We start from the raw sequence: 13,976 nt of genomic DNA, 5'->3' as shown, positions 1-13,976 counted from the left end.
CTTAATTTTTCTAGTTACCAGTATTCTAATAAAAAAAAACCCAGTTACGTTAACTTTTAAGTCATGTTAGAGAACATATCATATTTTTTTATATAAATAAGGCCGTAATTTTTCTTGTTTGAATTGTTTTTCATTGTCATTTTGGGGCCTTTTATAGCTGACTATGCAGTATGGGCTTTGCTAATTGTTGAAGGCTGTATAGTGACCTATAGTTGTTAATTTCTGTGTCATTTTGGTCTCTTATGGAGGGAAAGTTGTCTCATTTGCAATCATACCACATCTTCTTTGTGAAAAATTATAAAAAGATAAAAGGAAAAATACAAAAATAAACAATAATTTTATTTATTTCCAGGAAAGCTGCAGATATCAGTTGAATCCAGATGTTATTTTCCTGAAGTTAAATCAGAACCAGTAAATGCTGATACAGAATTTTATACTAAAGAGTATACTTGGAACATTTTCTGTCTGTATACAGATATTATAGACAAGGTCTTGAAACAGTCACTGGTAGTGTATACTCTGTGGAGTGATACATGTATTCCACAAGAGTTTGGTGAGTACATGTAATTTTACATGCCCTGATAGCCAACGGTAGAAAATAAAGATAATCAAGTGTTGGTCTCATTATTTTACTGAGCTTAATCAATATATATTCAAGAATAACTTTAATGTCCACAATATGTTTGATCCATATAATTTCCATTACCAGAAATACTATTTTACTATACACTGATTTCTCACGTCATTCAAACTATGACTGTGTTTGGATAGACACCTGAGGTCACCTATGGTTATCAAAATATCATAGGGAGAAATCTGTTTGCGCCAAAAATGCGTCCTATTGCGCCACATCTTTTTTTCTCCAATGCTACGTTTGCGCCACCTGTTTTAAAATTACATGGTATCATTTGCGCCAAAAATAAAACATACGATTGCGCCAATTAGAAGAAAAAATTACTTCCCTCCTCATTTATTTGGAATTGGAACCGGCAGATTACACGGCGAATGTTCCCTTTTCTGAAACCTATCATTCTTCTTCTTACTGCTGCTGCATGGGTACTTCCTAATCTAATGTATGTAGTAGCTTGTTACTTCACTTTATTATCCAAAAACACAAACATTTAAGGATGAAATGCATAAAACAGTTCATTGTAATTCTTGTGGAATGCTTCTGCTCCATTACTGGTACGTCTTGCGGTAGATAGTTTCAGCCAGTACGCATGGTATGGTGGAAACAAAGCACTGTGTCATCAACATGCGTGACTTAAACATAATCAGCAAAAGCTTCTATTTTCTTCTCGTTTGGCATATCTTGTATTAAATATTCAACAAAGCAATTAGTTTTCTTCTCTCTCTGTACATGGACTTTCTAATGCATTTTAAGTCATTTCTCTCCAAATGCTCATCTACATGATGAAATATCTCCGAACATATGATACTTTTAAAGCCAAAAATAAGACTAAATATATTATAATCATTAATATATATGATAGATATGTGTACCGGTAAATTGACGCAAATGAGCTCCGAATATTGGCGCAATTGATACATTTGGAAAACAAAATTTGGCGCAAATAATACCCCTGAAAAACAGTAATTGGCGCAAAAGGACTGCTGCCATATCATACAGGGTACCCATAGTATCCTCAAAAATATATGTTAGAAACATACCTGCCAACTTTTCAAAATACCCATTGGGTTTTACATGCAAAATGGCTCTTATAGCCCTATAAAACCTTCAAGGGGACCTTCAGTTACATTTTAATGTTGTTTTTTTGCTTCTTCATACTTTAACAAGCCCATTGCCATTGTAAAATTAATGTTTTGTTTAAAATTATGGACAAAATTGCTCTTTCAAAATTTTCATTTGGAAGCCTCCATGGGGGAAATCCCCCGCAAATAGTGACAGTTGGCAGGCATGTAGAAATGGTATTCCAATACTTTATTGTAAGTCCTCAGGTTCATTGACTTCTGTTACGTGTAAAATTTACCCCCTTGCCCATTCTCCTTCCCCTAAAAAATAGTGCTTTTTTTTAAATCTTTAGTTCCCTGTTAAATTTAACTGTGCATTAGTCCTGCCTGATAAATTTGAGTGAAGGTAGTAAACCATGAAGTTTTTATCATATCTAGTTAGTTCCCCTGTTGGTTATGAACTTAAAAAATATTTTTAAATTTGGTTTATGAACTATTTTTTTTTCTTCATTTACTAAGCATAGAAATGTGTTAGTGTTAGCAGTTTTGTCTATTTGACAGTGAATGTGTCAGTTTTTTTTCTATTTAACAATGAATGTGTTAGTTTTTTTCTTTTTTATAGTGAATGTGTCTTATTTTTTTCTTTTTTATAGTGAATGTGTCTTATTTTTTTCTTTTTTATAGTGAATGTGTCTTATTTTTTTCTTTTTTATAGTGAATGTGTCAGACTTTTTTCTATATGACATTTAATGTGTCAGTTTTTTGTCGAGCCTGCAACTTTTGTTGCAGAAAGCTCGACATAGGGATAGTGATCCGGCGGCGGCGGCATTAGCTAACTTCTTAAAAGCTTTATATTTTAGAAGGTGGAAGACCTGGATACTTCATACTTTGTATATAGATGCCTCATGTTACGAAGTTTCCGTCAGTCACATGTCCAATGTCCTTGACCTCATTTTCATGGTTCAGTGACCACTTGAAAAAAAAGTTCAGATTTTTTGTAATGTTGAATTCTCTCTTATTATAAGTAAAAGGATAACTATATTTGATATGTGCGTACCTTGCAAGGTCTTCATGTCTGTCAGACAGTTTTCACTTGACCTCGACCTAATTTCATGGATCAGTGAACAAGGTTAAGTTTTGGTGGTCAAGTCCATATCTCAGATACTATAAGCAATAGGGCTAGTATATTTGGTGTATGGAAGGACTGTAAGGTGTACATGTCCAACTGGCAGGTGTCATGTGACCTTGACCTCATTTTCATGGTTCAGTGGTTATAGTTAAATTTTTGTGTTTTGGTCTGTTTTTCTCATACTTTATGCAATAGGTCTACTATATTTGTTGTATGGAATGATTGTAAGGTGTACATGTCTAGCGGGCAGATGTCATTTGACCTTGACCTCATTTTCATGGTTCAGTGGTCAAAGTTAAGTTTTTAAGTTTTGGTCTTTTTATCTAATTCTATATGCCATAGGTCAACTATATTTGTTGTAGAGAAGCATTGTTAGCTGTACATGTCTGCCTGGCATGGTTCATCTGACCTTGACCTCATTTTCAAGGTTCATTTTTCTTTGTTTAGTTATCTTGGTTAATGTTCTGTTTGTGTGATAGTTGTAATAAAGCTTAGCTTTATACTTAGGACTATCAACATAATATCAATGATTAGTAAAGAAGGAAGACATTTCACCGTGTGCACTCTTGTTTCTATTTGATATAGAATGTGTCAGTTTTTTTCTATTTAGCAATGAATTTGTCAGTTTTTTTCTATTTAACAATGAATGTGTCAGTTTTTTTATATCTTTTAGTAAATGTGTCAGTTGGTTGCAGCCATTCCTGGGGACCTAACTTTATTAGGCCACGACAGACAGTTTGTACACTATGTAATAAATGTACTGACAAAGGCAGGAAGTGTCAATATAATGGAATGATTGGAGATTATTTACGGGAATGTTTATGCAAGGCAGACCTATCTGGATGTGCAAGTTGTGGAATATGTGTCCAATGTGTAGAAAGACTCTGGGTAAATCATAGTTTATTTTTTTATCTTAATGGAAACTTTAACATATTGTTCATCATATAAGTATTTTGTCACATCTAAAAAATATCTTTGCACATCATATAAGGATAGTTACACATCATATAGTCTTTGTAAGCTCACCTGGCCTAAAAGGTCGAGTGAGCTTTTCACTTGGCGTCTGTTGTTCATCCTCCATCTCCATGGTAGTACTTCATTTGCCACAGCGGCTTAACCGGGGTTAGCCCTGTCGATGCTTCCAGTATAGATACAGTCGCTTCATTTGCTGTAAAATCAGCTGCCGGCGCAAATAGGCATACACCGCCCTTGCCGGTCTTCACTCACTGGCATGCAATCAGCCGGTTATAAAAGTATGGCGGGAAGTGTAATTTTAGATAAATTGTCGGAATTTGAAAGATGAAGTTTTAATTTTTTTCAATCAAACTATATTATATGATACTGCATTGGTCAACTTTGACGATAATAAATTGCCATGCTATATTTTATTTTCAAGTTTATAAAATTTATGTCAGAGAAACGTTTTTATGATGAATAAGGCCTAAGAAAAAAAGATTGCATTTTAAAAATATATATTTATATTGTTAACAGGTTCATTTTTTATATTCCCTAGCTTAGAGAGTATAAATTTGAACTTATGTCGCCTTCTTTATATCAGCGGTTCCACTCGTTTTATTTGCAGCCATATATAACCCGGTCACGTGATAGGGCAAACCAGGCATAGCCCGACCTAGAACAAATGAAGCAGCCCCCATATGTCATTGTCTCTTTATGAAAATCCTCTCTGAAACTACTGGGACAAATTTAACCAAACTTGACCACTTGTTAAAAAAAAAAACCTTCCTGCCAACCAAGATGGCTGAAATGGCTAAAAGTAGATAGGAGGGGTAAATTGCAAAGTTTGACAATTATGTTGAAAACCACTATAAATAGGTGTTGTTTAAGGTGGTACCTAACACTACAGGGAGATAACTCTGTAAAGTCAGCTAAACGTTTTAATTACATTGTGTTGTAAAAGGATTATTAAGCTTCTCAATGATCAAAATTGGTGTTTGTCAAATTGCTATATAACCAGTGTAATTTTTCTGACAAAACGGTTGTTTCTAAATTTTTTTATATTTTAATATTTTTGTTAAAGGGTCAAAGTAAATACTTTGGCAAATTTTATGAAAATTAAACGAGCCAAATTAATTTTAGTGAAAGTGTTTGGTACCACCTTAATTTTCTATTCTATTGCATTATTCAAACATTTATGGATTTCACTAGTCAAATGGGGACTCACTCATTGGATTTGATGGTAAGTTGTAGGGAAACAAAAAGAAATTCTTGGGTTGAGAATTATAAGGATTTTTTTCTGAGGTTATTGAGAAAATATTCATGCAAGTTGTATATTTTTTTGCTTTTTCTTACAGGGATGATGATAAAATGTAACAGCCACACTCATTGCACGCTAATCTTTGCTTCAGCTTTTAGAAATTGCTGTATTCCTTCCTATGTAAAAATCTAAATTATTCATGCAAGCCATAGATTTGTTATCATTTTTTACATGCCCTATGACTGTTATATCTGTTAATTTGTTATCGTTTCTATTCAATTTTGTAGAGTTGGTCAGTTCTGCTTCAACAGAAAGAAAATTGATAGAAAATTCACCTATCAAATATTTCTTTTATAGGACATAAGAAGTTATTTGAGGCCTTTAGCAGCATGTCCAAACATAGGCCAATATGAAAATAAACAAGCAGAGAAAAATGATTTGGAGCCTGAAGATGACCAGAAAATTGAACTAGTAGAAAATCCATTTGAAGAATTAGCAATGAATGCAGAAATATTGAATGAAGAAATAGAAGTACAATCTCACGAGAAAACTGTTGATTTTATACAATCGGAATTAGATCCTATTGCAAATAATGAGTTTGAAGTGCAGCATATTGCTGATGGAATTTTAGGAATTGTTCTGAAGGAGTAAGTCTATCTTAAGGATGTAAGCTTCAAATGCTGTCCGCTTTATTGCATTATTGGCACCCCTCAGGGACATACAGTTACAATTTTTACCAAGCTACCACTAAAATCCCAATTTTTTTTTTTCAAAAACATTTCAAACATATACTGGTTTTGTCTCACCTTATTTATCAACCATTTGGACTAAGTGCCACTTAAATACCAGTTTTTGAAAATTTCCAAGTTTTTGCTTTATATTAGCTTGAAAACTATAACAGATCAAAAGAAGTTTTACACAGTCCAGTTCACTGCAACCCTTGATTTTTTTTAGTCAAAATGTTGCTGAAATGAGTCATTTTGCTAATAAAAACACCATAATTTCCATTATGAAATCACTATAAGAACACCAGTCAGTTGTGTCATTAAACCTAGAAATGATTAAGAAATAATTCTTTCATGCCATGCTCTATGCTCATTTGAACATAGGTAGGAATTATATTTGTCAGTATCTTAATACGGAGGTTTTAAATGTTTGCAAATATAATGCCTACCCTTATTAAAATGAGCATAGAGCATGGCATGATAGAATTATTTCGATTCTAATATTTTGAACTTTAATACTTTGAAGTGGACCTATAATCCACGCTCAAAATGTTTTTTTGATTTGATGTATCAAAACCAATATAGAAAATCAAGAGGTTAACAATGAAAAGAGAGCAGAAACATTTAAATTTAAATTTTATTTTATTTTATTTTATTTTGAACTCACTTTAAAATGTTTTTGTTAAATTTCCTAGCAAGCAACACCAACAAAAATGTCCATTTTGATCTCTGTCATTGTCACAATTAAAATTATCTGAGGTTGCAATTTCAATTGTGACATCAATCACATGCAGCTCATATTTTATAGGAATTAGAACAGGGCTTTGTATCAAAAGCTGAAGAAGAATGTCATTTATAGAAGTTCATATGTGCAATTTATAATTTTGTTTTACTTTAGAATTGACACTGGAGAAATGATAAGTGTATACCCAGGCAAAGCTACAGCCATCATAATGGATGAAAACTTGAAAGAAAGTGAAATTGCTCAAAATATTGCACGTCTAAGCTCTAATATGGAAGGTTACAAGTACAAGTTCTACCCAGGAGATAGTATGAAAATTAGAATTACTGACCCCTTTGTAAGTTTATTTTGATCTTTAAAAAAGAAATAATGTGAAACCCTGTTTTTCGATGTTCGTAAAATTTATGATTAATTGATCCTTAATTGCACATTATTCATTGGCAACTTAATTTGATAGATAGTCTGACAACTCGAGATTAAAAAAAATTTCAGAACAAGCACAATTTATTTATACTAAAACTAAATTTTCATGAGAATTGATTTTTACTAACAAATTATGTCATCATTTTGTTTGCCAGAATTACATTTATGAGTTATTCATTTATATAACTGTTTGTCAAACATATAATATTTCCTTTTTCAGAGGACATTGCAAAGAGAGAAGTCCACTTCAGAAAATATATCACAGGAATCAAAAGTAGTCTATCACACTGCAGTGTGCACAAAAGCAATGATCAGTCATGAAACTGGAATTCTCTGGTAAGACATTTTTTGTCAAGCCTGCAACATTTTGTTGTTGAAGTTAGACATATAGTTTCCACAACTGCAACAAGTGTATTATGATATTTCTCCACTCGAGACAGTTAAATTTTAATATTTAAAGAGCGAGGCTTGCTGAGCTTTTTAAATAATTAAAATTTAACGTGATTATTTTTGCCCGAGCGATAGTGAGGGCTAAAATAACATGGATATAATGCCTATCAATGTTAAAACTACAATAAAGTAGTAGCTTGCATCAATTTTTTCGATTCTGATTAGGACATTAAGGGTAATTTCTATGTCCGATTGTTATAAATGTAGTGTTTTGGTGTAGGCTCTTCCATAAACCTCCCTTTTTTGTTTGTAAACCAGCAAATGACTGGCAATGGGATTTTCCAGAGGGGGGGTTTTGAACAGCCAACATGAACGGTTGTCGTATCAAGGTAAAATATGTCTATTTCCAAATGCAACACATTACAGTCATAATAAATGAATTAGTAATAAAACGTGCATCATTTAAGAATTTGGAAGTGTTTTAAATTAATGAAATATAATAAATGCATGACAATTTGATAAAATTCATTATTCTGCAGTAGTCAATATACGCATGTGCAAACAAATTTTATTGGATTTAGAGCATGGGTTTATTCATAAAGCGAAAAAAGCTCGTCATATAAGAATGATAATTTTAACAGATTCAATTAAAGTTCTGACCACGTTTTTTAAGAAACTTATAAATTGAGTTATTATATTGTTTTACTCCACTAGCATATTTTCCCTTGTAACTTATTCTTTACATCAGCTGTAAATTTTGTTCAGATAAATTCCTTCATTTTTATTACACTGTGCAACACTGTAACCATCACCAGAGGCTCATTTCACAATATATCATAAGATTAAAATTGATCGTTCATTATTTGGAAATGTTCATTACTTACAAGTACAAAATGTATTTTTATGCCCCGGTGTCATATGGTATTTTGAACCCCCTAAAAATTGAACCCGGGGTCAAAATACCATGCGGTAAAATGACCCCGGGGTCATTATACCGCATGGTATTTTGACCCCAGGGTCATTTTTCACATATGGTATTTTGAACCCCCCTGCGGTATATTGAACCCCCCTGTTATTGAGAAATAGTATTGCAGATAAACTTATTTACAATTTATTGGCTATTATTTTTTTTTTAATTAGAGGTTATGAGTAGGGGGTTCAATATACCGCAGGGGGGTCAAAATACCATGGCTATTTAAAATTTTGCAAAATATCTTTTCCAGTATGCTAAATACATATAAACTACTTATTGGAGTATTATAACTACGTTAAGGAGTTAGAATAGCTTGGATTTTTGAAATTCAAGGTCTATAGTAGGGGGTTCAATTTACCGCAGGGGGGTCAAATTACCATGGCTAAGTAAAATTTTCAAAATATCTTTTCCAGCATGTTGAATACATACAAATTACAATTTGGAGTATTATTACTATGTTAAGGCGTTAGATTAGCTTGAATTTTTGAAAGTCAAGGTCTATGGTAGGGGGGTTCAATATACCGCAGGGGGGTCAAAATACCATGGCTAAGTAAAATTTTCAAAATATCTTTGCCAGTTTGTTAAATACATACAAACTACTCATTGGAGTATTATAACTATGTTAAGGAGTTTGAATAGCTAGTTTTTTTTAAAATTTAAGGTATAGTAGGGTGTTCAATATACCGCAGGGGGGTCTAAATACCATGGGAATTATTTTTTTCAAAGCATTTTTTCCAGGATGTTTAATGCATACAAACCACTTATTGAAGTATTATTACTAAGTTAAGGAGTTAGAATAGCTAGAATTTTTGAAATTTAAGGTCTATAGAAGGGGGTTCAATATATTGCAGGGGGGTCAATATACCATGGAAATTAATTGTTTTCAAAACATTTTTTCCATGATGTTAAATGCATACAAACTACTTATTGAAGTATTATTACTCAGTTAGGGAGTTAGAATAGCTAGAATTTTTGAATATTAAGGTCTATGGTAGGGGGTTCAATATACCGCAGGGGGGTCAAAATACCATGGCAAAGTAAAATTTTCAAAATATCTTTTCCAGTATGTTAAATACATACAAACTACTTGTAGGAGTATTATAACTATGTTAAGGAGTTTGAATAGCTAGAATTTTTGAAATTTAAGGTCTACAGTAGGGGTTCAATATACCGCAGGGGTGTCAAAATACCATGGCTAAGTAAAATTTTCAAAATATCTTTTCCAGTTTGTTAAATATATACAAACTACTTATTGAAGTATTATAATTATGTTAAGGAGTTTGAATAGCTAGAATTTTTGAAATTTAAGGTCTATAGTAGGGGTTCAATATACCGCAGGGGGGTAAAAATACCATGGCAAAGTAAAATTTTCAAAATATCTTTTCCAATATGTTAAATACATACAAACTACTTGTAGGAGTATTATAACTATGTTAAGGAGTTTGAATAGCTAGAAATTTTGAAATTTAAGGTCTATGGTAGGGGGTTCAATATACTGCAGGGGGGTCAAAATACCATGGAAATTATTTTTTTTTTCTTACATCTTTTCCAGCATTTTAAATACATACAAACTACTTATTGGAGTATAATTACTATGTTAAGGAGTAAGAATTGCAAGATTTTTGAAATTGAAGGTCTATGGTAGGGGGGTAAATATACTGCAGGGGGGTCAAATTACCATGGCAAAGTAAAATTTTCAAAATATCTTTTCCAGTATGTTAAATACATACAAACTACTTGTAGAAGTATTATAACTATGTTAAGGAGTTTGAATAGCTAGAATTTTTGAAATTTAAGGTCTACAGTAGGGGTTCAATATACCGCAGGGGTGTCAAAATACCATGGCTAAGTAAAATTTTCAAATTATCTTTTCCAGTTTGTTAAATATATACAAACTACTTATTGAAGTATTATAATTATATTAAGGAGTTTAAATAGCTAGAATTTTTGAAATCTAAGGTCTATAGTAGGGGTTCAATATACCGCAGGGGGGTCAAAATACCATGGCAAAGTAAAATTTTCAAAATATCTTTTCCAATATGTTTAATACATACAAACTACTTGTAGGAGTATTATAACTATGTTAAGGAGTTTGAATAGCTAGAAATTTTGAAATTTAAGGTCTATGGTAGGGGGTTCAATATACCGCAGGGGGTCAAAATACCATGGCTAAGTAAAATTTACAAAATATCTTTGCCAGTTTGTTAAATACATACAAACTACTTATTGGAGTATTATAACTATGTTAAGGAGTTAGAATAGCTAGAAATTTTGAAATTTAAGGTCTATGGTAGGGTGTTCAATATACCGCGGGGGGTCAAAATACCATTGGTAAGTAAAATTTTCAAAATATCTTTGCCAGTTTGTTAATTACATACAAACTACTTATTGAAGTATTATAATTATGTTAAGGAGTTTGAATAGCTAGAATTTTTGAAATTTAAGGTCTATAGTAGGGGTTCAATATACCGCAGGGGGGGTCAATATACCATGGAAATTATTTTTTTTCAAAACATTTTTTCCAGGATGTTAAATGCATACAAACTACTTATTGAAGTATTATTACTCAGTTAGGGAGTTAGAATAGCTAGAATTTTTGAATATAAAGGTCTATGGTAGGGGGTTCAATATACCGTGGGGGTCAAAATACCATGGCAAAGTAAAATTTTCAAAATATCTTTGCCAGTTTGTTAAATGCATACAAACTACTTATTGAAGTATCATAATTATGTTAAGGAGTTTGAATAGCTAGAATTTTTGAAATTTAATGTCTATAGTAGGGGTTCAATATACCGCAGGGGGGTAAAAAAACCATGGAAATTATTTTTTTTCCTAATATCTTTTCAAGAATTTTAAATACATACAAACTACTTGTAGGAGTATTATTACTATGTTAAGGAGTTTGAATAGCTAGAATTTTTGAAATTTAAGGTCTACAGTAGGGGTTCAATATACCGCAGGGGGGTCAAAATACCATGGCTAAGTAAAATTTTCAAAATATCTTTTCCAGTTTGTTAAATATATACAAACTACTTATTGAAGTATTATAATTATGTTAAGGAGTTTGAATAGCTAGAATTTTTGAAATTTAAGGTCTATAGTAGGGGTTCAATATACCGCAGGGGGGTCAAAATACCATGGCAAAGTAAAATTTTCAAAATATCTTTTCCAATATGTTAAATACATACAAACTACTTGTAGGAGTATTATAACTATGTTAAGGAGTTTGAATAGCTAGAAATTTTGAAATTTAAGGTCTATGGTAGGGGGTTCAATATACTGCAGGGGGGTCAAAATACCATGGAAATTATTTTTTTTTTCTTACATCTTTTCCAGCATTTTAAATACATACAAACTACTTATTGGAGTATAATTACTATGTTAAGGAGTAAGAATTGCAAGATTTTTGAAATTGAAGGTCTATGGTAGAGGGGTCAATATACCGCAGGGGGGTCAAATTACCATGGCAAAGTAAAATTTTCAAAATATCTTTTCCAGTATGTTAAATACATACAAACTACTTGTAGGAGTATTATAACTATGTTAAGGAGTTTGAATAGCTAGAATTTTTGAAATTTAAGGTCTACAGTAGGGGTTCAATATACCGCAGGGGTGTCAAAATACCATGGCTAAGTAAAATTTTCAAAATATCTTTTCCAGTTTGTTAAATATATACAAACTACTTATTGAAGTATTATAATTATATTAAGGAGTTTAAATAGTTAGAATTTTTGAAATCTAAGGTCTATAGTAGGGGTTCAATATACCGCAGGGGGGTCAAAATACCATGGCAAAGTAAAATTTTCAAAATATCTTTTCCAATATGTTTAATACATACAAACTACTTGTAGGAGTATTATAACTATGTTAAGGAGCTTGAATAGCTAGAAATTTTGAAATTTAAGGGTCTATGGTAGGGGGTTCAATATACCACAGGGGGTCAAAATACCATGGCTAAGTAAAATTTACAAAATATCTTTGCCAGTTTGTTAAATACATACAAACTACTTATTGGAGTATTATAACTATGTTAAGGAGTTAGAATAGCTAGAAATTTTTAAATTTAAGGTCTATGGTAGGGGGTTCAATATACCGCGGGGGGTCAAAATACCATGGGTAAGTAAAATTTTCAAAATATCTTTGCCAGTTTGTTAAATACATACAAACTACTTATTGAAGTATTATAATTATGTTAAGGAGTTTGAATAGCTAGAATTTTTGAAATTTAAGGTCTATAGTAGGGGTTCAATATACCGCAGGGGGGTCAATATACCATGGAAATTATTTTTTTTCAAAACATTTTTTCCAGGATGTTAAATGCATACAAACTACTTATTGAAGTATTATTACTCAGTTAGGGAGTTAGAATAGCTAGAATTTTTGAATATTAAGGTCTATGGTAGGGGGTTCAATATACCACGGGGGGTCAAAATACCATGGCAAAGTAAAATTTTCAAAATATCTTTGCCAGTTTGTTAAATACATACAAACTACTTATTGAAGTATCATAATTATGTTAAGGAGTTTGAATAGCTAGAATTTTTGAAATTTAATGTCTATAGTAGGGGTTCAATATACCGCAGGGGGGTAAAAAAACCATGGAAATTATTTTTTTTCCTAATATCTTTTCAAGAATTTTAAATACATACAAACTACTTGTAGGAGTATTATTACTATGTTAAGGAGTTAGGATAGCAAGAATTTTTGAAATTTAAAGTCTATGGTAGGGGGTTCAATATACCGCAGGGGGGTCAAAATACCATGGGTAAGTAAAATTTTCAAAATATCTTTTCCAGTATGTTAAATACATACAAACTACTGGTTGGAGTATTATAACTATGTTAAGGAGTTAGAATAGCAAGAAGTTTTGAACTTTGGGGTCTATGGTAGGGGGTTCAACAACCTCAGGGGGTCAATATACCATGCAGTATATTGAACCCCCTTCTATAGACCTTGATTTTCAAAAATTCAAGCTATTCTAACTCCTTAACATAGTAATAATACTTCAATAAGTTGTTTGTATGTATATAACATGCTGGAAAAGATATTTTGAAGAAAAAATATTTTCATGGTATTTTGACCCCCCTACCATGGTTTATTGAACCCCCTACTATAGACCTTGAATTTCAAAAACCCAAGCTATTCTAACTCCTTAACATAATTATAATACTTCAATAAGTAGTTTGTATGTATTTAACAAACTAGCAAAGATATTTTGAAAATTTTACTTAGCCATGGTATTTTGACCCCCTGCTGTATATTGAACCCCTTCTATAGACCTTGATTTTCAAAAATTCAAGCTATTCTAACTCCTTAACAGTATTATAATACTTCAATAAGAAGTTTGTATGTATTTAACAAACTGGCAAAGATATTTTGGAAATTTTACGTAGCCATGGTATTTTGACCCCCTGCGGTATATTGAACCCCCTTCTATAGACCTTGATTTTCAAAAATTCAAGCTATTCTAACTCCTTAACATAGTAACAATACTTCAATTTGTAGTGTGTATGTATTCAACATGCTGGAAAAGATATTTTAAAAATTTTAATTAGCCATGATATTTTGACCCCCTGCAGTATATTGAACCCCCTTCTATAGACCTTGATTTTCAAAAATTCAAGCTATTCTAACTCCTTAACATAGTAATAATACTTCAATAAGTTGTTTGTATGTATATAACATGC

The 13,976-nt window shown here is 31.8% G+C and overlaps 1 protein-coding gene across 1 annotated transcript in view; it reads left to right on the top strand.

The window, feature by feature from the left end:
- LOC139510201 (uncharacterized) overlaps window positions 1-13,976 on the top strand; it is a 119,209-nt gene that overhangs the window by 30,872 nt on the left and 74,361 nt on the right. The window contains exons 20-24 of the mRNA XM_071296661.1: window positions 353-553; window positions 3,495-3,709; window positions 5,394-5,683; window positions 6,660-6,840; window positions 7,147-7,262. Of these exons, the coding sequence (XP_071152762.1) occupies window positions 353-553; window positions 3,495-3,709; window positions 5,394-5,683; window positions 6,660-6,840; window positions 7,147-7,262 (1,003 nt within the window). The remainder of the gene's footprint in view (window positions 1-352; window positions 554-3,494; window positions 3,710-5,393; window positions 5,684-6,659; window positions 6,841-7,146; window positions 7,263-13,976) is intronic.

Source organism: Mytilus edulis, chromosome 2 (assembly GCF_963676685.1).
Source record: "Mytilus edulis chromosome 2, xbMytEdul2.2, whole genome shotgun sequence".
Taxonomy (NCBI): domain Eukaryota; kingdom Metazoa; phylum Mollusca; class Bivalvia; order Mytilida; family Mytilidae; genus Mytilus; species Mytilus edulis.
The sequence above is the reverse complement of the archived record's forward strand: the minus strand, read 5'-3'. Positions and strand labels throughout refer to the sequence as shown.